General features: G+C 40.6%; 1 protein-coding gene, 1 long non-coding RNA gene and 1 pseudogene across 2 annotated transcripts; all 3 read right to left on the bottom strand.

Annotated features, from left to right (window-relative positions):
• The window catches only part of LOC142163826 (uncharacterized), a 40,443-nt pseudogene extending 26,883 nt beyond the window's left edge, over window positions 1–13,560 (bottom strand).
• A 416-nt stretch (window positions 13,561–13,976) lies between these two features.
• Window positions 13,977–16,215, bottom strand: LOC142163825 (uncharacterized). The gene is made up of 2 exons (XM_075220970.1): window positions 15,412–16,215; window positions 13,977–14,966 (listed from the first exon to the last, which is right to left on the bottom strand). Exons 1-2 carry the CDS (start codon window positions 16,213–16,215, stop codon window positions 13,977–13,979), a joined length of 1,794 nt encoding a protein of 597 aa, XP_075077071.1.
• A 1,517-nt stretch (window positions 16,216–17,732) lies between these two features.
• LOC107793313 (uncharacterized) lies at window positions 17,733–19,606 on the bottom strand. The gene is made up of 3 exons (XR_001649681.2): window positions 19,437–19,606; window positions 18,806–18,932; window positions 17,733–18,103 (listed from the first exon to the last, which is right to left on the bottom strand). It is a non-coding gene; the product is annotated as an uncharacterized LOC107793313 (long non-coding RNA).
• Between the last annotated feature and the right edge of the window lie 5,030 nt (window positions 19,607–24,636).

Below are 24,636 nucleotides of genomic sequence, written 5' to 3'. Positions count from 1 at the left end.
TGATCATAGGTATTGTTCCAGTTTGCCATAGAGATGCTTCAGTTTCATTTGATCCAGGATCTACTTATTCCTATATGTCCTCCTACTTTGCTTCATATTTGGTTGTGCCTCTTGATTCTTTGAGTGCTTATGTGTATGTATCCACACCGGTGGGGGATTCTATCACTGCAGATTATGTCTATCGTTCGTGCGTGGTTACTATTGGGAGTCTTGAGACTAGTGTGGATCTTCTACTTCTCGACATGATAGATTTTGATATCATACTGGGTATAGATTGGCTATCACCTTATCATGCTATATTGGATTGTTATGCCAAGACGGTGACCCTAGCCATGCCGGGGTTACCTCGATTAGAGTGGAAAGGAACTTCTGGTTACCAGCAGGGTTATTTCTTATATGAAGGCTCGGCGTATGGTCGAGAAGAGGTGTCTAGCCTATTTGGCTTATATTCGCGATCCCGGTGCAGATGTTCCTTCTATGGACTCAGTACCAGTTATTCGTGAATTTCCAGAAGTATTTCCTGCAAATTTGTCGGGGATTGCCACTCGACAGAGATATTGACTTCTGTATTGATTTGGTTCCGGGCACTTAGCCCATTTCTATTCCACCATACCGTATGACCCCATTGGAGTTAAAAGAGTTGAAGGAGCAGTTACAAGACTTACTTGATCAGGGATTCATTAGACTTAGTGTCTCGCCCTGGAGTGCAACAGTGTTGTTTGTGAAGAAGAAAGATGGTTCAATGCAGATGTGTATAGATTACCGGCAATTGAACAAGGCTTCTATCAAGAACAAGTATCTGTTGCCAAGAATTAATGACTTATTCGATCAGCTTCAGGGTGCCAAGGTATTTTCGAAGATTGAATTGAGGTCTAGCTATCGTCAGTTGAAGATTAGGGCATCTAATGTCCCTAAGACAACTTTTTGGACTCGGTATGGGAATTATGAATTTCTAGTGATGCCATTTGGGCTGACAAATGCCCCAGCAGCATTTATGGATTTGATGAACCGGGTATTAAAGCCATATCTTGATTCCTTTGTGGTTGTATTAATTTATGACATCTTGATTTACTCCAGCAGTCAAGAGGAGCATGAGCAACATCTTCGGACTGTGCTTCAGACTTTGAAGAATAATCAGTTATATGCCAAATTTTCAACATGCGAATTTTGGTTAGACTCAGTTGCCTTTTGGGGGCATGTTGTATCGGCAGAAGGCATAAAAGTGGATCCTAAGAAGATTGAGGCAGTTCAGAATTATCCTAGCCTACTTCAGCTATAGAGATCCAGAGTTTCCTGGGTCTGGCAGGTTATTATCACCGGTTTGTGGAGGGATTTTCATCTATAGCATCTCCATTGACCAAATTGATCCAGAAGGGTGCCCCATTCAGATGGTCAGACGAGTGTGAGTTGAGATTTCAGAAGCTCAAGACAGCTTTGATTACCCACAGGTTCAGGATCTTATACGGTCTATTATGATGCATCTTGCATTGGACTTGGTGCAGTATTGATGCAAGATGGCAGGGTGATTGTATATGCATCGCGGCAGTTGAAAGTTCACGAGAAGACTTATCATGTTCATGACTTAGAATTGGCAGCCATTGTCCATGGGCTGAAGACTTGGAGGCATTACCTTTACGGTGTCTCGTGTGAGGTATTTACTAATCATCATAGCCTACAGTATCTGTACAAACAAAAAGATCTCAATTTGAGGCAGAGAAGATGGTTGGAGCTGTTGAGAGACTATGATATCACCATTTTGTATCACCCTGGAAAGGCTAATGTGGTGGCCGATGCTTTGAGTAGAAAGGCTGTGAGTATGGGCAGCCTTGCGTATATTCCGATTGGTGAGAGGCCATTAGCTGCCGATGTTCAGACTTTGGCCAATCAGTTTGTGAGGTTAGATATTTCAGAGTCGAGTCAGATTCTAGCTTGCACAGTCGCAGATGATCCTCATTTGCTTGTCCTTAAGGACATAGTGCAACACGGTGGTGCCAAGCAAGTTGATGTGGGATATGATGGAGTTCTGCGGATGTAGGGTCGTATATGTGTTCCTAATGTGGATGGGCTTCGTGAATTAATTCTTGAGGAAGCCCACAGTTCCCAATATTCTATTCATCCGGGTGTTACCAAAATGTATCAAGATTTGCGACAACATTATTGGTGGAGGAGAATGAGAAAGGATATAGTTGCATATGTATCTCGGTGTCTGAATTGTCAGCAAGTTAAGTATGAGCATCAGAGACCTGGTGGTTTTCTTCAGAAATTAGAAATTCCTGAGTGAAAGTGGGAGCGTATCACTATGGATTTTGCTGTTGGGCTCCCATAGACTCAGAGGAAGTTCGATGTAGTATGGGTCATTGTGGACAGGTTGACCAAGTCAATACATTTCATTCCAGTAGCAGTTACCTATTCCTCAGAGCGGTTAGCTGAGATTTACATCCGCGAGATTGTCTGCCTTCACGGTGTGCCCGTGTCTATCATTTCTGATAGAGGTAAACAGTTCACCTCGCACTTCTGGAGATCTGTACAGCGTGAGTTAGGCACGCGGGTTGAGTTGAGTACATCATTTCATCCACAGACAGACGGACAGTCAGAGCGCACTATTCAGATATTGGAAGATATGCTTCGCGCTTGTGTTATAGACTTTGGAGGTTCTTAGGATCAGTTCTTGCCACTTGTGGAGTTTACCTATAATAACAGTTACCACTCGAGCCTTCAGATGGCTCCATATGAAGCATTATACGGGAGGCGATGTCGTTCGCCAGTTGGCTAGTTTGAACCGGGAGAGGCTCGGTTGTTGGGTACCGATTTGGTACAGGATGCCTTGGATAAGGTCAAGATTATTCAGGATCGACTTTGCACAGCTCAGTCTAGGCAAAAGAGTTATGTCGATCGTAAAGTTCGTGATGTTTTATTCATGGTTGGAGAAAGAGTATTGCTCCAGGTTTCACCTATGAAAGGTGTAATGAAATTTGGAAAGAAGGGCAAGTTGAGCCCTAGGTATATCAGACCCTTTGAAATTCTTGAAAGGGTGGGTGAAGTAGCCTACAGGCTTGCACTATCACCTAGTTTATTAGCAGTTCATCCGGTGTTTCATGTATCCATGCTTCGGAAATATCATGGTGATGCGTCCCATGTGTTAGATTTCAGCTCGGTTCAATTGGACAAGGATTTGACTTATGAAGAGGAGCCGGTAGCTATTCTAGCCCGACAGGTTCGACAGTTGAGATCTAAGAGTTATCCTTCAGTTTGGGTGTAATGGAGAGGTCAGCCGGTAGAAGCATCTACCTGGGAGTCCGAGTCGGACATGCAGAGTAGATATCCACATCTTTTCACCATCTCAGGTACTTTTCCAATTCCGTTCGAGGTGGAGAATATGATGACCCAAAATGTCATCTTTAATTTTAAAATTCATTTATGTGTTCTATGACCTCGAATAGCACTATTATTCATTCCTTGACTTACGTGCGCAGTCCGTATAATTTTTCGAAAAATATTTATGTGAAAAATGGATTTAAATGTGAAATAAAGCTTTAAACTCAACTGTGTTGACTTTGATCAACAGTTTGAGCAAACGGACTCGGATCAGTGTTTTAACAGTTCCGGTAGGTCCGTATAGTTATTTGGGACTTGGGCATATGCCCAGAATTGGATTCGGAAGTCCCTAGCTCAAATTATCGCCATTTAACAGAAACTAGAAATCTAAAGCCTAAAGATTTCCAAAGTTTGACCGCGGAGTTGACTTTATTGATATCGGACTCGGATTGAGATTCCAAAAATTTGAATAGCTCCGTTATGTCATTTATGACTTGTGTGCCAAATTTGAAGTCCTTTCGGATTCATTAAACACATTTCGGCACGAGTTTTGTAAATTAAAAAGTTTGCAATTCATAAGTCCGAATCGAGGTATAAATTGTGATTTCGACGTTATTTGATGTGATTTGAGACCCCGAGTAAGTCCGTATTATGTTATGGGACTTGTTGGAATATTTGAACGAGGTCCCGAGTGGCTCGGGTGAGTTTCGGACGTGTTTCAAACCATTTTGGTAAAAACTTGCAGGTCTGGTTCTAGTATTTCGCACCTGCGCAATTTTGGTCGCAGGTGCATGATCGCTTCTACGGAGGCAGTGTCGCTTCTGTGACTTTGAGGCCAAGGGAGAAGCTTCGCTTCTGCGAATCTTGGGATGCAGGTGCGATGCCCGCTTCTGCGGTGCCATGATCGCAGGTGCGCTCGTTCGCGCTTCTGAGGTTCCCTTCGCGCATCTGCGCCTTTGCTTCTGCGACGTGAAGGTTCGCAGATGCGGTCCTCTGCTTGGATGCCCTATTCCACAAATGTGAGCTTTGTCTCGCAAATGCGAGTCCGCTGATGTGAAAATTTGTCCGCACATGCGAAAATGCTGGACAGAACACATAAAAATCAGGTGTTAGCCATTTTTACTCATTTTTGAGTTTTGAGTCTTGGATTTGGGCGATGCCAAAGGGGCTTTTCACGACTTTGACTTGGGTAAGTGTACTATATCCGAAAGTGATTATATTTCATAAATTCATGCTTATATTCATCGTTTATTTCAGATTTAGATGGAAGAAAATTGGAATTTTTGTAAAACTTTCCAAAAACAAAATTGAAGATTTGAAGGTCCATTTGGCATCGAAATTTGATAATTTTTATATGGTTGAACTAGTATCGGAACGGGTGTTGGGATTTCGTGAGTTTTTTCGGGATTAGAGACGTGGGTCCCACTGTCAATTTTTAAAATAATTTTGGATTTTAATTCGGAAAATTAGTAAATTCATATGGAATTAATTCCTATGATTAGTGTTGAGTATATTGAATTGTTTGTGATTAGATTTGAAGCTTTCAGACACGAATTCGTGAGGCAAAGATTTATTGAAATCTTGAATTTGGGTTCAAAGCGAGGTAAGTGTCGTGGTTAACCTTGACTTGAGGGAATAGAACCCTTGAATTATTTGTTATGTGAAATTCATGTGAACGACGTATAGGCGAGGTGACGAGTGTTTATACGTCATCAAATTAATTATTTTCATAATTATTTTAAAATCATAAATTATTTTAAATCATGAATCAATTTTTATTTTAATTGTTTCTCTCATATTCCTTGCTCATTATTATGCCTTGAATCCATGCTATAATTGCTACATGCTTATTTGATTTATGTGACTTAATTGCTACTTGACATTTAGCATACTAATTATTAAATTGCCTATTTCCTCCTTAATTTTCACAATTAATTGCTACTTGCCATCACTTATTTCTAAATAAATCATAATTATTGTATGCTTTTTGTCTTATAATTTCATATTAATTGATGCATTTATTGGAGTAATTTCTTTATAAGAATTGGTAAATTATATTATTTGAGGAGCGGGTTGCACGCCGCAACAGAAATGACAATGAATATATTTGAGGAGCGGGTTGCAGGCCGCAACAGAGTTGATTGACATGAATATATTGGAGTAGGGGTTGCACGCCGCAACAGAATTGATTGAAAAGATATATTGAGGATCGGGTTGCACACCGCAACAGAAATGAAAATAAATATATTGTGGGATTGGGTTGCACGCCGCAACGGAATTGAATATGAATATAATGTGGGATCGGGTTGCATGCCACAACGGAAATTAATTAAAATAATAATTAGTTATGAATGCCGAGTTGGCTTCAACTGTTGAAATGAGTTACGTTTTTTATTTCTACTATTGTTGTTGTTATTATTATTGCGTACAGGTTAATGTAAGTGACCTGCCTTAGCCTCGTCACTACTTTGTCGAGGTTAGGCTCGGTACTTACTGGGTACATAGGGTCGGTTGTACTCATACTACACTCTGCACTTCTTGTGCAAATATCGGAGTTGGTCCCAGCGGCATACAGTAGAGTTGCTCGGATTCATCTATTCGCAGGAAACTTGAGGTATAACTACATGGCGTTCGCAGTTCTGAAGTCCCCTTCCACTTTATCGTAGCAGTGTATTTCTTTCAGACAACTTCATTTTCATTCAGACCTTTATTTGTATTATTCTAGAAGCTCGTGCACTTGTGATACCAGTTCTGGGATGGTATTTAGACATCGCTATTATTATGTATTATTCACTTTATTTCAGACTTTATTTCCGCATTTTTTTATTTATTATTAATTAATTTAAAATTGTTTTAAAATGGCTAATATTATTCTAACGTTGGCTTGCCTAGCAAGTGAAACGTTACGCGACATCACGGTCCCGAAGGTGGGAAGTTCGGGTTGTGACACCTAGTGCGGCACCATAACTAATCCTGAAGTGTTTCAAAATGCCTGAAGTTCCAAAGTATGATGGAACTTTGGACCCACAGGAACATATTACCACCTACACAACAGTGGTGAAAGGAAATGATCTAGCTCCTCACGAAATTGAATATGTGTTGCTAAAGAAATTCGGCGAAACTCTCACGAGGGGAGCCCTAACGTGGTATTCATTACTGCCCGAGCATTCCATAGATTCCTTTGAGATGCTCGCGGATTCTTTCATTAAATCTCATGCCAGGGCCAGAAAGGTACAAGCCCGGAAGGCCGACATATTCATAATCACACAAGGAGAATATGAATTGTTATGAAAGTTTGTTACCCGATTCCAGAAAGAAAGAATGTTGCTCCCGGTCGTCCCGGATGAATGGGCAGCTGAAGCATTTGAATCCGAGAAGTTCAGACACTTCCCGGAAGCTGAAGGAGAGCCTGATTGAATTTCATGCAACAACCTGGGCAGATGTTCACAACCGGTATGAGTCAAAGATAAGGATCGAAGATGACCAGGTCAGTTCTACATCATCGGCCAAAGGACGGGAGAAGAACTGAGAAAAATCAAAGGATGCCTACGATGCAGATAGGCGGATTTCGAGGGGTCGGTTTTTGCCCTACGAGCGTACCAAAGGCCGTCGCAGAAATTTTCGAGCAGCAAACAAGTTCACCATTGATGGAGGGACTGATCGTGGTCGAAAAAATAGATTACTTCAAGATAAACAAACGTCGGGGCCTCGAGCTCTTTCTTACCCCATGCTGTCACAATATAACTTCAACATCAGTATAGTAGAACTAGTTTCAGCCATGAGGAACATTAAAGAAGCATGATTCCCGAGACCTATGAGGTTCGATTCTGGCCAGAGGATACCAATTTATGGTGTGAATACCACGGGACGAATGGTCACCAGACAAGGGACTGCCGACATCTTCGGGAGGAGGTAGCAACGCTATTGAAGAATGGTCATCTCCGAGAATTCTTGAGTTATCGAGCTAAGAACAATTACGGTCGCAATTGAGACAACGCAGAATCTTTGAAAGCAGGAGAAGAAGCCCCATGCCATATGATCAACATGATCTTTGGGGGGAACGAAATTAACGAGGTCACCTTTTCGGCGGCAAAGAAGACTAAAGTATCGATAACTCACAGCAAAAGACTCCGGGAGGATGATATCACTTTCGCGGAGGAAGACGCAGACAGATTGTTGTTACCACACAATGATACACTGGTAATCTCTTTAAATGTGTTAGATTTTAAAATTAAGCGTGTTCTAGTGGATCCATGAAGTTCGGCTAATATCATACAATGGAGAGTATTGGAACAAGCTAAACTCACCGGAAGCATTATTCCGGTAACAAAACTCCTCGTTGGATTCAACCTTACGAGCGTGATGACCCAAGGAGAAATCCTCCTACTCACCAACGCTGAAGAAGTAATGAAAACAACTCTCTTCGAAGTTGTGGATGGTGGCATGGGATACAACATCATTTTGGGAAGGCCATGGCTACATGAAATGAAAGTTGTACCTTGGACGTATCACCAATTGCTGAAGTTTCCAATGCCCGAAGGAATCAAGCAAATAAGAGGTGATCAACCGGCAGCAAGGGAGATGAATGCAATCTCAGTTTCCAGTAGCAAAGGGAAGGAGCGCACGACATAGCAATTCCAGGAACCGGTGCCTACTCCCGAGTTAGAAGAGATTATTCCAGGGGTAGAGTCGTCAGAACAGTATTAGGTGCCGAGATATTTCCAAGTTTCGGAAGAGACGGATGCAACAAAGTCCACGACAAAGGAACTAGAGCAAGTGGCATTGTTCGAAGAATTCTTAGAAAGAAAATTTTACTTGGGGACAGGACTGCATCCCAAGCTCGGGTCTGGTTTTATTGAATTACTTAAAATTACCGCTGATTGTTTGGCATGGTCGCACGAGGATATGACAAGTATCCCGACGGAAATAGCCGTGAACAAGATGAGCTTGGATCCCAACGTACCACCGGTATGACAGAAGAAGCGCTCTATTACCGAGACCAGGAATAAATTCGTCAAAGAAGAGGTAACCCGCTTGCTTAAAATCGGTTCGGTCAGAGAGGTAAGATATCCATACTGGCTAGCCAATGTAGTAGTAGTTCCTAATAAGAAAAATAAATTTTGTATGTGTGTAGACTACAAATATCTTAATAAGCGTGCCTGAAAGACTCATTTCCACTGCCAAATATCAATCAAACGATTGATGCCACGGCCGGGCACGAGTTAAAGAGTTTCCTTGATGCTTATTCCGGGTACAATCAAATTAAGATGAACCCGGAAGATTAGGAAAAAAAATTATTTATAACAAATTTCGGTACATATAGTTACAATGTAATGCCCTTCGGGTTGAAAAACGCCGGGGCCACTTATCAATGGCTCGTAAATAAGATGTTTGAAAAGCAAATAGGAAAGACCATGGAAGTTTATATAGACGATATTCTTGTTAAGTCTTTAAATGCAGGTGACCACCTTAAGCATTTGCAAGAAATATTCGATATCCTGAGGAAGCATAACATGAAACCTAACCTCGAAAAGTGCACGTTCGGGGTTAGCTCTGGTAAGTTCCTGGGGTTTCTGGTCTCACAAAGGGGAATTGAAGTAAACCCCGACAAAATCAAGGCCATAGATGATATCCCGGATCAATTATCAAACGTAAAGGAAGTCTAAAGACTCACAGGAAGGTTAGCAGCTTGGAGCAGGTTCATTTTCCGGTCGTTGGAGAAGTGTCATCGCTTCTTTATGTTGCTAAAAAAGAAGAACAATTTCGAATGGACGCCAGAGTGCTAGTAGGCTTTAAGGGACGTGAAGAAGTACTTATCGAGCTCTCTATTGCTCTCGAAACCAAATGAAGGCGAATAATTGCTAGTCTACCTCGCGGTTTTAGAAGTTGTGGTAAGTGTGGTTTTAGTCCGGGAGGTCAAAGGTACGCAGTTTCCTATTTATTACGTTAGCAAAATTTTAACGGGAGCAGAAACTTGCTACCCACATTTGGAAAAACTAGCCTTAGCTCTCATAGTCGCCGTTCGAAAGCTGAGGCCCTATTTTCAATGCCACCCAATAGCTATGGTGAGTACTTTCCCTTTGCTGAACATCCTTCATAAACCGGAGCTCTCGGGCAGATTGGCTAAACAGGCCGTCGAAAAGAGTGAATTCGACATAAAATATAAACCGAGGACTGCAATTAAGTCACAAGTCTTGGCTGACTTCGTGGCCGATTTTAGTCTGCGACTGCTGCCACTGGTAACCAATAAGGCAGTAATGGTTTCAGAATCGACATCGAGGATTTGGACCTTATTTACGGACGGATCCTCGAACGTAAAAGGGTCCGAGCTCAGAATAGTTTTAATCATGCCTTCGGGGGAAACCTTAAGGCAAGCCATCAACAATCCCTTTAACTAACAATGAAGCAGAGTATGAAACTTTGATTGCAAGGCTCGAATTGGCTCGGGGACTTGATCCGAGGTTATAAAAATCAAATGCGACTCACAGTTGGTGGTAAACCAGGTTTACGGGATCTTGGATACCAAAGAAGAACATATGCAATAATACGTGGTAAAGGTCCAGGCTCTTTTGGCACGATTTCATGAGTAGTCAATAACTCATATCCCGAGAGAGGATAATGCAGAAGCAGATTCATTAGCAAACTTAGGCTCATCAACCAAATTAAAGGGATCGGAGTCCAGAATGATGGTATAACTAATGAGCTCAGTCCTTGATACGGATGGTTACTACGAGATGAATTAGGCTAGTCTGGTCTGGGACTGGAGGAACAAAATAATTAACTACCTCGAGCACGAAAAGTTGCCCGACGATCCCAAAGCATCACGGGTGTTACGAACCAAAGCTGCACGTTATAGCATCAGGAAAGGCCAATTGTATAGAAAATATATCCAAGGCCCACTGGCCCAGTGTTTAGGAGCGTCAGAAGCTGACTATGTCATGAGAGAAATCCACGAAGGGATATGCAGTAATCACTCAGGCGCAGAGTCTTTGGTGCTGAAATTACGGGCAGGATATTAGTGGCCTCGCATGGAACAAGACGCCAAAGATTTCGTACAAAAATGTGATAAGTGCTAATGCTACGCATCACTAGTACATCAACCGGTAGAACCCTTACATTTGGGTCTATCCCCATGGCCGTCCATGAAATGGGGGATGCACATCGTCGGACCGCTGCCACCTGCTCCCGGAAAGGTAAGATTTCTTTTAATATTGAATGATTCTTTTTCTAAATGGGTGGAAGTAGGTTCTTATCAGAATATCGGAGAACGCGAAGTGGTCGATTTCCTATGGGAAAATATAATTTGCAGGTTCGGAATACCAAAAGAGATAGCATGCGACAATGGGCCACAGTTTATCGGTGCAAAAGTTACAAAGTTCCTCGAAGATTTGAAAATAAAGAGAATCACATCTTCGCCTTATCACCCAAGTGCAAATGGTCAAGCAAAGTCGACAAACAAAGTGATCATTCAAAACCTCAAGAAAAGGTTGGAAACAGCGAAAGGCAAATGGCCCGAAGAGTTGCTCGAAGTTCTATGGGCCTACCGAACAAAGGCCAAATCAAGTATAGGAGAAACTTCTTTTTCCCTCGTGTACGGTGCTGAAGCCCTAATCCCGGTTCAAGTGGGCGAACCCATTCTGAGATATTCACAGACAAACAAAGAATCGAACGATGAAGCAATGCTAATCAACTTGGAACTTCTCGAGGGACGCAGGGACATGGTGCATGTAAGAAAGGCAAATCAAAAGCAGAGGATGGAGCGATATTACAATCGGAGAGCCAACTTTCATTTTTCAAAGTAGGAAACTTGGTTATAAGAAAAGGAACACAAATACCCGGGAGCTTAACACGGGAAAGCTAGGTCCAACGTGTGAAGGCCCTTACCGGATTTCAGTTGTCACTGGGAAAGGTTCATACGAGTTGGAGAACCGGAATGGAGACAAGTTGGCCAGCAACTGGAACGTGTCACACCTCAAAAGATATTATTGCTGATGAACAACACTCAAACAGAAAGTATGTGCTGCATCCCTTCGTTCAGTTTTTGTCCCAATTGATTTTTTCTGGCTAGGTTTTTAAGGAGGCAACGACGGAAAACATACTACGAAGACAACAACAATAAGACCTTTGATAGCAAGGCAAACGAACAAGCTTCCAGTCGGGGACAATTAGGTAATCTTTGGTTCGATAGGAAATTCCCACCGGGAAGTTAAGTTTGCTACCGAACAGAGGTTACCCGACCGTTCACGGGCACAAACTGCCAGAGGACTGTTAGCTATTCTTTCGCTATATAGCATGGATTCCTAAGGGGAAACAAGATATGTTACCGAGTGAAGGATTACCGATCAATTCATTGGTGGGACCTTCGAAGATACAAGACTTCCAGTGTTCCAATTCGCATTCTTCGCATTCAAACACTGGGGGAGAATGATATGAGGATACGGAAACAATGACTACCACATCAATCGGGAACGAAAATTTAGAAATACGGCAACAATGACTACCACGTCAACCGAGAACGCAAATTTAAAAACAACATGCATCATCGGGACCGGGCACTGCGCAGCCATCCCCGTAGAAACAAGTTGTACAAGATAGCCACAAGTAATGGCAATTTCTTTTCTGCATAGCAAAATGCTTATGTAATTTCTTAAAATAGAAGGAATAAAATGAAATCCTTTTACTTTTATCTTGTTTCTTGTCTGAGCGATGAGCTGATTTTGTCATTTGAAAGTTAAACAATTACTTCAAATGTTAGTGCCGTAATGAACAAGAGACGTCCTCTTCAAGAGCATCGTAAACATAAGAGGGTCCTCTCTTATAAAAACTCTCACATTAAAGAGTTGGTTCCGGAAGAATCAATGCCCGAAATCCAAAATGCCATTGGGGAAAAATACACCCGATGTCGTATATGAAAAGAACGCAAAAAGCAAACTTGCACAAATATTCATAGAAACCCTCAAGAAAAAGGGAAACTTGCACAAATATTCATAGAAACCCCCACGTAAAAGGGATAATACTCGGAACCAAAATGCTTCGAAGAAAAGGCATCCCAGACTACACATAGTAAGGCGCGAATTGAACAATATGCGCAGAATGTTTGAGCAAATGCAAAAATTAAAAGTTTGCATGGATATTCAAACAGAAGTAAGACTCAAATGATATTTGAATAAAAAGTATGTCTTTATTCACAAGAACGGGCAAAAACATTACAAGTACAAAATGAGAAAAGAAAGGAAAAGCTAAACTACAGTGCCTCCGGAACCAGGAGGAAGAGAAGTATTTGCATTGCCGGGAAGCGTAGGGGGTTTTGCCGATGGCTCAACGCTTTCCCCAGTTTGGTCTTCGACCTCATCGCCTTCCTATCCTTCTTCAGCTTCCGAAAATTCGGAACCGGAATCAGAAAAACCTGGAGTATCAGACTGCACTGAGAGTCCATTATTTGCAGCCAACTCAAGCTCTCGGGCCTTAGCAATTTTGGCATCAACATCAATGATACCGGCTTTGGCCTCTTCCAAGGTTTTTCTCCTCATGCTATACATGGAATAAGGTTTTTCAATAATGAGGGAAGTTGCTCGGTGCTTAAGTTCTTCTTTAAGTTGAGTAACCTCGGCGGAAAGGTTTGCCCGAGTGGACCTAGCAGATTTGAGACTGACGTCGAGCTCACAGACAGTTGAACTAAAGAGCCTATTATGCTCGATAGTTTTTCTATACTTATCTTCTAGCTGGGCATGTTTCTCCTCCACGGCATCAAGCTCTTCACTTTTGGAGTTCAAGGCTGCCTCCAAGTTAATCACTCTTTCAGTGGAGGCATCCTCACGATTGGGTGCAGCAAGAACGGCGTTCTGGACTTCTGCCCATTTGGCCTTGGCCTCATCAAATTTAACCCTCAGCGGCCGAATTTCTTGGCGAAGGGTGACCACTTCTTGCTCACTTTACTGCAATCGAGCCTCCAAAACAACGACCTCAGTAGCTTTAGTTTTCAATTGTCCCAACTACCCTCAAACTCAATAATGCAGGCTCGAAGCATATCCTCCAAGATTTGTATTACTCTCTCAGACTGCCATCTGTTTGTGGATAGAAAGCGGTACTAAAATTCAACCTAGAACCCAAAGCTTCTTGCAAGCTAGACCAAAATCTTGATGTAAACCTTGGATCTCTATCAGATACAATAGAAACAGAGATTCCATACAGCCTCACAATCTCATTAATGTATAATTCTGCCAAACGTTCCAGTGGGTAGTCCATTTTGATTGCCAAGAAATTAGCACTCTTAGTTAGTCTATCCAAATTGTATCATGATTCCTTTGAGTACGTGAGAGTCCAGAAACAAAGTCCATCATTATCCTTTCTCATTTCCACTCAGGTATTGACAAGGGTTGTAGTAGACCAGCAGGGACTTGATGTTAAGCTTTTATTTGTTAACATACCAAGCATTTAGAAATGAACTCTGCAATGTCTTTCTTCATACCACTCCACCAGTAGTGCTCCTTGATGGTCCGGTACATTTTAGTACCTCCAGGATGCATTGCATAAGGCGAACTATGTGCTTCAATCAAGATATGCTTCCTCAATTCATCATCATTAGGAACACACAACCTATTTTTATAAAACAAGGTATCATCTTTCTTCAATGTAAAATCTAATTCTCTTCCATTTTGGACTTATTCAACCCATTTCACAAGCTTCTCATCTAACTTCTGCGCTTCTTGGACCTGCTCAAGTAAGACTGGCTTGACTTGCAAATTAGCAATGATAGAAACATTAGAATTAAATGAAAGACAAACATTCATGGCTCTTAATTCAAGAATCAAGGGCAAAGGACGTAGACTTAAACTTGCAAGGGAATTGCGACTCAACGCATCTGCAACTACATTAGCTTTACCAGGATGATAATCAATCGTGCAATCATAATCTTTGATGAGTTCAAGCCATCTATGTTGTCTCAAGTTTAACTCTTTTTGTGTACCCAAGTACTTCAAACTCTTGTGATTAGTAAATATGTGACATTTCTCCTCGTACAAGTAATGCCTCCAAATTTTTAAGGCAAAAACAATGGCAGCAAGTTCGAGATCATGAGTGGGATAATTCAACTCATGCGATTTCAACTTTCGAGAGGCATAAGCAATTACTTTCCCTTCTTGCATCAAAACATAACCCAAGCTACAGTGAGATGCATCACTGTATACCACATAATCTTTCCCTTCAACTGGCAAAGAAATTATTGGAGCTTGTGTCAACAAGGATTTGAGCTTTTCAAATCTCTCTTGACACTTGTCATCCCACACAAATTTGACGTCTTTCCCCAAAAGTTTGGTCAAAGGAGAAGCTATAATAGAGAAGCCCTTCACGAACCTCCTATAATATCCTGCTAAACCCAAGAAACTTCTTATCTCAGTTGGAGTTTTAGGAGGTTTCCAATCAACAATAGCTTGAATCTTACTAGGATCAACCTTCACACCTTCAGCTGATACAATATGCCCAAAAAATGCCACTTCACTCAGCCAAAATTCACATTTGGAAAGCTTCGCGTAGAGTTTCCTCTCTTTCAGAATTTTCATGACAATCCGGAGATGCTTATCATGATCTTCTCTATTCTTGGAATAGACTAAAATGTCATCAATAAACACCACCACAAATTGATCAAGATAAGGCTTAAATACACAGTTCATTAGATCCATAAATGCAGCATGAGCATTTGTCAAACCAAATGGCATTACCAAAAATTCATAATGTCCATACCTGGTCCTAAAAGCAGTTTTAGGAACAACTTGGTCCCTCACTCGCAATTGATAATAACCAGACCTCAAGTCAATTTTTTAAGAACAAGCTGGCACCTTTCAGTTGGTCAAACAAGTCATCGATTCTAGGCAATGTATATTTGTTCTTAATTGTTACCTTGTTCAGCTACCGGTAATCAATACAAAGCCTAAGAGTGCCATCTTTCTTTTTCACAAATAAAATAGGAGCTCCCCAAGGCAAAATACTAGGACGAATAAAACCTTTCTCAAAAAGTTCTTGCAATTGATCCTTCAACTCTTTTAATTCAGCTGGAGCCATTCTATAAGGAGCGATAGAAATAGGAGTAGTTCCAGGGACAAGCTCTATAGGAAATTCAATCTCCCTTTCTGGAGGCAACCCAGGAAGATCATCAGAAAATACAGCAGGAAAGTCGCACACTGTTGGTATGTCCTTAAGACTTGGACTCCCCAATCGTGTATCGACTATATGAGCAAGATAAGCATCACAACCTTGACAAATCATCTTCCTTGCCAAGACCGCAGAAATAATATTAGCTATCAATGATCTTTCTCCTTGAACTACTATGTGTGTGTATGTAGGAGTTCTAAAAGTCACTTGTTTCAACCTACAATCAACCAATGCATGGTGCCTATGGATCCAATCCATACCAACAATAATATCATAGTCTTGGAAGGGCATTTCAAGCAAGTCTGCAGGGAAGACCAGATTTTGAATCATGAATGGACAATCTCGGTAAATCTTATTAACAACAGCTTGATGACCTAATGGACTCGTGACCAGCACATCAAAGTCAAGTCTTACAGATTTAACAGTATTAAGAAATGCAAATGATGAGCAAACATAAGAGTGCGAAGATCCAGGATCAAATAATATAACAACAGATATGCCAAATAAGTGAAATTTACTAATAACCACGTCCGAGCCATCTTGGTTATTTTTCTGTCTCATAGAATAGACTCGTGCAGTAGATCTCGACCCACTAGCCTGATTAGCTCTACCCGAACCTGCCACTTGTATATTTCTAGGTCTTGCACCGTTATTAGCTTGAGAATGAGTAGTGATAGGCTTTTGAACTGAGCCCTCTGTATGCGTATAAGAAAGAGGATTAGGATTAGAACAATCCTTCACTTTATGATCCATACTTCCACAATTAAAACAAGCACCATAAGCTCTTCTGCAGACACCATAGTGATTCTTTCCGCACTGTGCACAAGTAGATGTATAAGTTTTGCCTTGGCCATAACTTGGAGTACTAGCAGTAGAGAAATTTGGCTTATTCTGCTTATGATATGATGACTTCTATGCACTTTCAGTCTTGGAATAGTCAAACTTTCCCTTCTTGGATGGACCGCCATAATCTGAATTACCCTTCCTAAACTTGTTTTCTCTCCTACTAGCTTCTTCCTTATCAATTCTTTCCCAAGTAAGAGCAGCTGAAATTAGCTTGGAAAAATCCTCAAGTTGCAAGATTGCCACAGATTTTCAAATGTAACCATTCAAACCTTCTTCAAATCTTCTGCACTTGTCTCTTTCACCATCAATAATACCTCCAGCATAGCGAGAAAGCCTGATAAAGTTTTGTTGATACTCTGCAATAGACATACTCCCTTGTCTTAAATTCGGAAACTCTTTTTTTCTTTGCATCACACTAGACAGGAGGGACATATTTCGCACGAAATGCTTTCACAAAATCATCCCAAGTCAGCACCGGAGGTTTTGCTTTTGCATTTGGCACACTTACCTACCAATCATAGGCATCTTTTTGTAAAAGAGAGATAGCATACTTAAATTTTGCAGCATTAGTACACTCTAGTTGTTCAAAGACCCTCTCCATGCGCTCGAGCCATTGTTCAGCTACCGTGGGATCAGTAGTGCCTTCAAATTCAACACCACCCATTTTCCTCATCTTCTCAAAATTTATTTCACTAGGTTCTGACATTGTCCCAGCCAAGTGACGAAAGAACTCAGCCATCTATTGAAATGGAGGAGTCATAATAGGAGTATTATGACCCATTGCTCCTGGATTATTGTCCACTTCATTTTCACTAACACGATGATAATTTAATTTAGGCAAGGGTACCTCATCTCCTTCTTGGAGGTGAGGTGGAGCATTATAATGGGCCTGACTTTCATCAACGGATTCGATAGCTCTATTTGAAGAAGAGGCCATATTAAATTCCTATACAAGATAAGATCACACTGCATTAGGGACATGTACATGATGCATATGCACAAGTAATACATCAAATTACATTAAACAAGTATGCAAAAATTTATAATCTCCAAGTCATTTTTAAGAAATTAAATAACAAAAAGATTAGGTACGATCACAACAAAAATCCTAGAATCGCAAACCTAGGCTCTGATACCAAAACTTGTAGCAACCCCTTTGGGAGGGTGCTACTTACGAAATAAATATAATTTACTACTTACAACATTAAGAAGATATTAATTAAAAAATATTCAGAATAATTTAGTAGCGGAAATAGGCCCATGAGATGAGGTCCAAAGTGCAATATTTTTAATTTTGAAAATGCTCTTCATAATTTTTTTTTCTTTAAAATTAAATACAATGTTAAAATTTCAACATAAGGTGATATAACCCTTCTTGAATAATCAACACGTTAAAGCAACTTCCTAACAAAATTATACTTTCATTCGACATCACTGCAAGTTTGTATTGTACATAAATTTCAAACTGTCGGGTATAAAAAGAAAAACTAGTTTTCTCCTTTGTACATATACAAGATTTCTCCTTTGTACATAAGACAAAGTCTAAATTAAACATATTACAAGATTTGAGTTATTAACACACCTTAAAACAGCAAAATAAGTTACCAAATTCAAGTTACAAGATTTTGGTCTTAATATCCAAGCCTCTAAATAACATACATAAGTGTGACATATATATCATGTACAAGTCCCAAAACTATACAAAACCATGGTGCATATGCAAATGTGATCTCCTTAAGTGCTCCCAAAAAGACTACTTCATAAGGTCGTCTTCAAATTACATCCCGTACATTACCTACGATAGAAAACAACTATCGCTAAGCATAAAGCTTAGTGGCGTATAAACTTTGGGGGCTTGGAGCCATTAACTTCTCCAATTCTCATTTTTAGTCATAGGTAGCTCAAATGAAATATAATTTAAAACAAGTGAACAAATATATCAAAATTATCAAATATCAACCCTTGAAGTGTTTCCAATAATCAATAACTATATTCAAGATTCAAGAGTTGAGAAAGCGTATACTATCAATCCAAGAAAGCTTGTCAAATATTTATTTTTCGCCCAATATGTACGTCATGTCATTACACTGAGCAAAATCAGATATCAAGATGGACCGAAGTCCAAAATCAAGTAGGGTCAAAACCCAATAGTCAAGAGAATCAAGAACAAAATTAAAAATGGCTTCCTAGTTCATACTTAACACGGACAAGTTCCATAATTTAAGACGAACTACAAATCCAAAGTCAAGATGGCAGAAGATCCAAATCAAGAGGCATGCCAAGATGAGTGACAAAGTCACTGCCACAAGAAGGAAAAAGTCCCAACAAGAATGCAAAATGATCAAACAATCCGTACGAGTGGGCGATTTAGCAAATATCTTATAATACTTGATATAACACGAATACAATGCTATTTATTGAAGACAAGGAAAATAAAATATCAGGTTATTTCAAAATATTCCAGCAAGTAAAAAGAGTACAAAGTTTATACACAAACCTTGGTGTTTTACCACAAAATAGTTCAACCATAACTTGAGGACGTTCGAATCATCTACGCCCTAGACAAACCAAATTCGTCCACTTCCTCAAACACTTCCCCTTAGATTTTACAAGGATATATATACCTTAAATACATAATAAAATATCTATATAAGTTCAGTGATTTAACATGTCAAACTAAACATGATATTGGTGAAAAGTATCCAAAATGTTAGAAACAGAAATTCTGGACAGTATCACTGCCTCGTGTTGTGACTCAGATTTGAAGATGAAAAAGGATAAAATAGACTGTGTGGTCTTCTTTACAATTGTAGATATGTGTCTTAGAGTTTTAGAACATTTTGAATCACCCCCATATCAATTTTGTACAAAACGTTATGCTAAACTTACTAACAGTAGTACAGGGAGGGTTTGTAAAACAGAAAATCTGGGCAGCACCCGTCCTGTGCTTCATCACCTATTTTCGGGTAAATAAAAGATAAACCAGGTTTTTGTTCCTTCATAAACATTATAGATCTATGAAATAGCTTTCCATAAAGTCTTAGATCACTTAACACAGAGCTCTATACAAAAAGATATGAAGAAAACACTAATAGTTGTCTAGTGTAAAAACGGGTTTAGTAACTTACCACAAAAGAGAGGAGCAACTTCAGCTTCACCAAGAACGAATTTTGCTGGTTGGTTTAGTGGAAATTTATGGTGGTTTTCATGAAGTTTTCAGGTGATAAGAAGGAGAGAGGGTAGGGGTGTTTTTCTTTTTCTTGAAAGAATGAAAATGGGGAGTTTATGGAAGACTAAGTCAATCAAAGTTGTCTTTAAGAATTTTGGATAAATATGAAATACAAATGGTTGCCCAACTACTAAATATCTTTAGATAAATACAAAAGAGTGACAGCCCAAAAATTTAATTAATGTATTTAATAATAATTCATCAAAATAATATTAAGTGTTATGCATAGCAACACCATGGAACTTCTTTGTCAGTATTAACACAACCTAGAGTAAGAAATTTTTATGTATTGTAAATTTCACGTTTAGGAAGTTGCGAAGTAAAAATATTTCCTCATTATAAAGATGCTCAATCGAAAATGTAAATATTAGTAAAACTTTGGGGTGTTACAGACGATGACGGTGACGGGAGCAAGAGTGGGTCTCAGAGTGGGGAGGAGCCCGATGGAGAAAAGACTGCTCCCGTAGATAATTAGGTTTTTTCTTTTTTGATCTTTTTGTGTAAGGCCCTGATCGAAGTTTTGTAAACATCATCATATATATAAAAGTCTTTTCTTTTCCCGACTTGTCTCTGTTTTCACTCTTCTGCCTAGTGAAGATTTTTGTTTTACTTGTGCCTTATGAAAATGTTCATAAGTTTGAGGCTTTAGGCAATTTTGATTGAATTTGGTCTTTGTAGCCTTTATAACCGAGTGAGTACTTGCTTGAAGTCGAAGTACGAGTGGCCCTTAGGCTATTATAGTTGAGTGAGCATTTGCTCAAACTTTAAGTAAAGTAACCCTTAGGCTTAATAGCCGAGTGGGCGATTGCTCGAACCCGAAGTAAGATAGCCCGTAGGCTTAATGGTCTAGTGAGTGATTACTCGAACTCGAAGTAAGATAGAGTGATTGCTCGAACTCGAAGTAAGATAGCCCGTATGCTTAATGGTCGAGTGAGTGATTGCTCGAGCTCGAAGTAAGATAGCTCGTAGGCTTAATGGTCGAGTGAGTGATTGCTCGAACTCGAAGTAAGATAGCCCGTAGGCTTAATGGTCAAGTGAGTGATTTCTCGAACTCAAAGTAAGATAGCCTGTAGGCTTGAAGTAAGATAGCCCGTAGGCTTAATGTTCTAGTGAGTGATTGCTCGAACTCGAAGTAAGATAGCCCGTAGGCTTAATGATCGAGTGAGTGATTGCTCGAACTCGAAGTAAGATAGCCCTTAGGCTTGTTTGAATCATGAAGTAGAACGAACTTTTCAAAATATGAGGTATCGGTAAAGAAGAAGTTTCCCTTTATACGTCATTATACATGTGCCCGGGCTCGAGCGAAACTATGCGGGCATGGTTCCTTTTGACCATTTGGCCCTTACACTTTTCCCCTATCGAGACCCTGCTTGACATTAATTTGATATAAAAAACTATCTTGTACTGAACTCGATTTATTTGACGGTAAAGCCCTCCAGTATTTGAGGTTGATCGTAAAGAAGCGTCGGATACTATTGAATTATCTTCAGGTAGCACATGGTTGTTGCCTCGTTAAAAACCTAACTGAAAAAACCCATTTGGGATAAAAGACGATCTAAGGGAAAAAGAGTGCAATACGTACTTTAAAACCTGAGGTCTCGATGTATTTGGTTGAACTCCTGCAATGAGTTAGCGTCGAATATGTATATATAGACGAAAGAAGGGAGAGAATCATACCTTAACAATAATATCGTTTGAGAAGTGATATGTTCCAGTTGTTCGATAATGGTTCGCCATCTATCATTCCGAGTTTTAAGACCCATTTTCGACTATATCGAGGACTTGGTAGGGTCCTTCCCAATTTGGGCCGAGCTTCCCTTCATTAGGATCTCGAGTGTTGATGGTGACCTTCCTTAGGACTAAGTTCCGGACCCTGAAGTGGCGGAGGTTGGTTCTTCTATTGTAGTACCTTTCGATTTGTTGCTTTTGTGCAGCCATTCGAACAAGTGCCGCTTCTCATTTTTCATCTAATAATCCGAGGCTAGTATTCATTGCCTCATAGTTTGATTCCACCGATGTATGTCGAAACCTTGCGCTGGGTTCTCCGACTGGAATTAAGGCTTCAGATCCATACACTAAGGAAAACAGAGTTGCTCCCATACTGGAGTTCGATGTTGTTCGATATGCCCAGAGGACTTCGGGCAGAATTTCTCTCCATTTCTCTTTGGCTTCGTTCAACCTTTTCTTCAGGTTTTGGATGATAGTCTTGTTTGTTGATTCGGCTTGTCCGTTACCACTGGGGTGATACGGTGTTGATAATATCCTTTCTATTTTATGGTCTTCGAGAAATTTTGTTACTTTACTGCCGATAAATTGCTTACCATTGTCGCATGTTATTTCTGCGAGTATCCCAAATCGACACACGATGTGATCCCAGATGAAATCTATAACCTCTTTTTCTCTCACTTTCTCGAACGCCTGTGCTTCAACCCATTTAGAGAAATAGTCAGTCATAAATAAAATGAACTTAGCTTTACCTGGGGACGATGGTAGAGGGCCGACGATATCCATCCCCTATTTCATGAATGGCTATGGGGATAGAACTGAATGAAGTTGTTCTCCGGGTTGATGGATCATCGGTGCAAACCTTTGACATTTATCACATCTTCGAACAAACTCCTTAGTATCCTTTTCCATGCTATCCTAGTAATATCCTACTCTGATAATTTTGTGAATCAGTGGTTCGGCGCCGGAGTGGTTCCCACAAGTGCCTTCATGGACCTCTCGTAAAATATAATCGGTGTCTCCTGGTCCCAAGCATACTGCCAATGGTCCATCGAACGTCCTCCTGTATAATGTTCCATCTTCAGCTAATGTGAATCGAGCAGCTTTGGTTCGTAGGGCCTTGGACTCTATAGGGTTCGATTGGAGTTTTCTGTTCTTCAAATATTCAATATACTTATTTCTCCAATCCCAGGTTAAGCTTGTGGAATTTATCTCGGCATGCCCCTCCTCGATCACAGATCTCGAGAGTTGAACAACAGTCCTTGAGAGTTGAACGACAGTCCCCGAGTCGATCTCACCTTCCTCGACTGATGACCCCAAATTTGCGAGTGCATCGGCCTCACTGTTTTGTTCTCGAGGCACATGTTGTAAAGTCCATTCCTTGAAACGGTACAAAGTTACCTGTAATTTGTCCAAATACCTTTGTATTATATCTTCTCGAACTTCGAAGGTTTTGTTTACTTGGTTCACCACTAGTAGAGAGTCACATTTGGCTTCAATGACTTCTACTCCCAAGCTTTTAGCCAGCTCGAGACCTGCAATCATGGCCTCATACTCGGCCTCATTGTTAGTCAACCTAGAGGTCTTGATATATTGCCTAATAATGCCACCCGTGGGGGGTTTCAACACGATGCCAAGCCCGGACCCCTTCACATTCGAAGTACCATCTGTGAAGAGGGTCCAAACACCCGACGATGTACTTGATTTTAACAAGAGCTCTTTTTCTACTTTGGGTACGAGGGTTGGCGTGAAATCGGCCATGAAGTCCGCTAAAATTTGAAACTTGATGGTCGTACGGGGTTGATATTCAATATCGTACCCGCTGACTTCGACGGCCCATTTGGCCAATTGGCCCGATAGTTCAGGTTTATGTAAAATATTACGAAGTGGGTAAGTGGTCAAAACGCATGTGGGGTGACATTGAAAGTATGGTCTTAACTTTCTAGACGCACTTATCAGTGCAAGCGCCAATTTCTCTAAGTGTAGATATCTAGTTTTTGCTTCTCATAAGGTTCAACTTACATAATAAACAGGAAATTACGTACCTTGCTCTTCTCGAACTAGGACGCCACTTACCGCGATTTCCGATACCTCCAAGTATAAGTAATGTTTCTCATCTGCCTTCGGCGTGTGAAGCAGTGGTGGGCTCGACAGGTATTTTTCAATTGTTCTACTGCTTGTTGGTATTTTGGGGTCCAGGCGAAATCGTTCTTCTTTTTAATAGAGAGAAGAATTTGTGGCTTCGATCCGACGACCTCGAAATGAATCAGCCTAAGGTAGCTATCTGTTCGGTTAGCTTCTCTACTACTTTTATATTATCCACGATGGTGATATCTTCGATGGCCTTGATTTTATCGGGGTTGATCTCGATTCCCCGATTCGATACCATGAAGCCAAGGAACTTGCCCGAACCAACCCTGAAAGCACATTTCTCGGGGTTGAGCTTCATGTTGTATTTCCTTAAAATCTCGAACGTCTCCTGCAACTGAGTCAAATGGTCATCTGCTCGCAGGGACTTAACTAGCATGTCATCAATATAAACTTCCATTGACTTACCTATTTATTCTTCGAACATTTTATTCACTAGGCGTTGGTAAGTAGCTCCTGCATTTTTTAGCCCGAAGGGCATTACATTATAGCAATATGTTCCATACTTAGTGATAAATGAAGTCTTTTCTCGGTCCTCCAGGTTCATCCGGATTTGATTGTACCCAGAATAGGCATCGAAAAAAGTAAGGATCTCGTGGCAGGCTGTGGCGTCGATCATGCGATGAATGTTAGGCAGTGGAAAAGAATCTTTGGGGCACGCCTTGTTTAGATCTTTATAATCTACACACATTCTAAGCTTGTTCCCTTTTTTAGGGACTACAACTACATTGGCTAACCATTCGGGATATTTTACTTCCCGAATCGACCCTATTTTGAGAAGTTTAATTACCTCGTTATTTACAAATGCATGCTTTTCACCGGTTTGAACCTAGAGTCCAAGCTCAGCCGGTGCATTGTTATCGACGGTGGGATTACTGCCATATCTAAATGGGACCAAGCAAAATAATCTATGTTATCAATAAGAAATTGAATAAGTTTTTTCCTGAGTTCGGGGGTCAATCCCGTTCCTAGGTATACTTTTTTTCTCGGGAAGATGCTCGATCAATATAACCTATTCCAGTTCTTCGATCGTTGACTTGGTGGCGTCAGAATCTTCGGGGATGATAAAAGTTCGAGGGGTCAGGAAATCCTCCTCCTCTTCTTCTATTTCCTGTTTCCCCGATTCGGTCGAGACTGGCGGCTGTGATTGCTATTTGACTCCTCGTTTACCTTTAATGCTTGATCTTTTCGAGGTTGATAGTGTTGATATCGGTGTTACCTCATCG

Source organism: Nicotiana tabacum, chromosome 9 (assembly GCF_000715075.1).
Source record: "Nicotiana tabacum cultivar K326 chromosome 9, ASM71507v2, whole genome shotgun sequence".
Lineage (NCBI taxonomy): Eukaryota > Viridiplantae > Streptophyta > Magnoliopsida > Solanales > Solanaceae > Nicotiana > Nicotiana tabacum.
The sequence above is the reverse complement of the archived record's forward strand: the minus strand, read 5'-3'. Positions and strand labels throughout refer to the sequence as shown.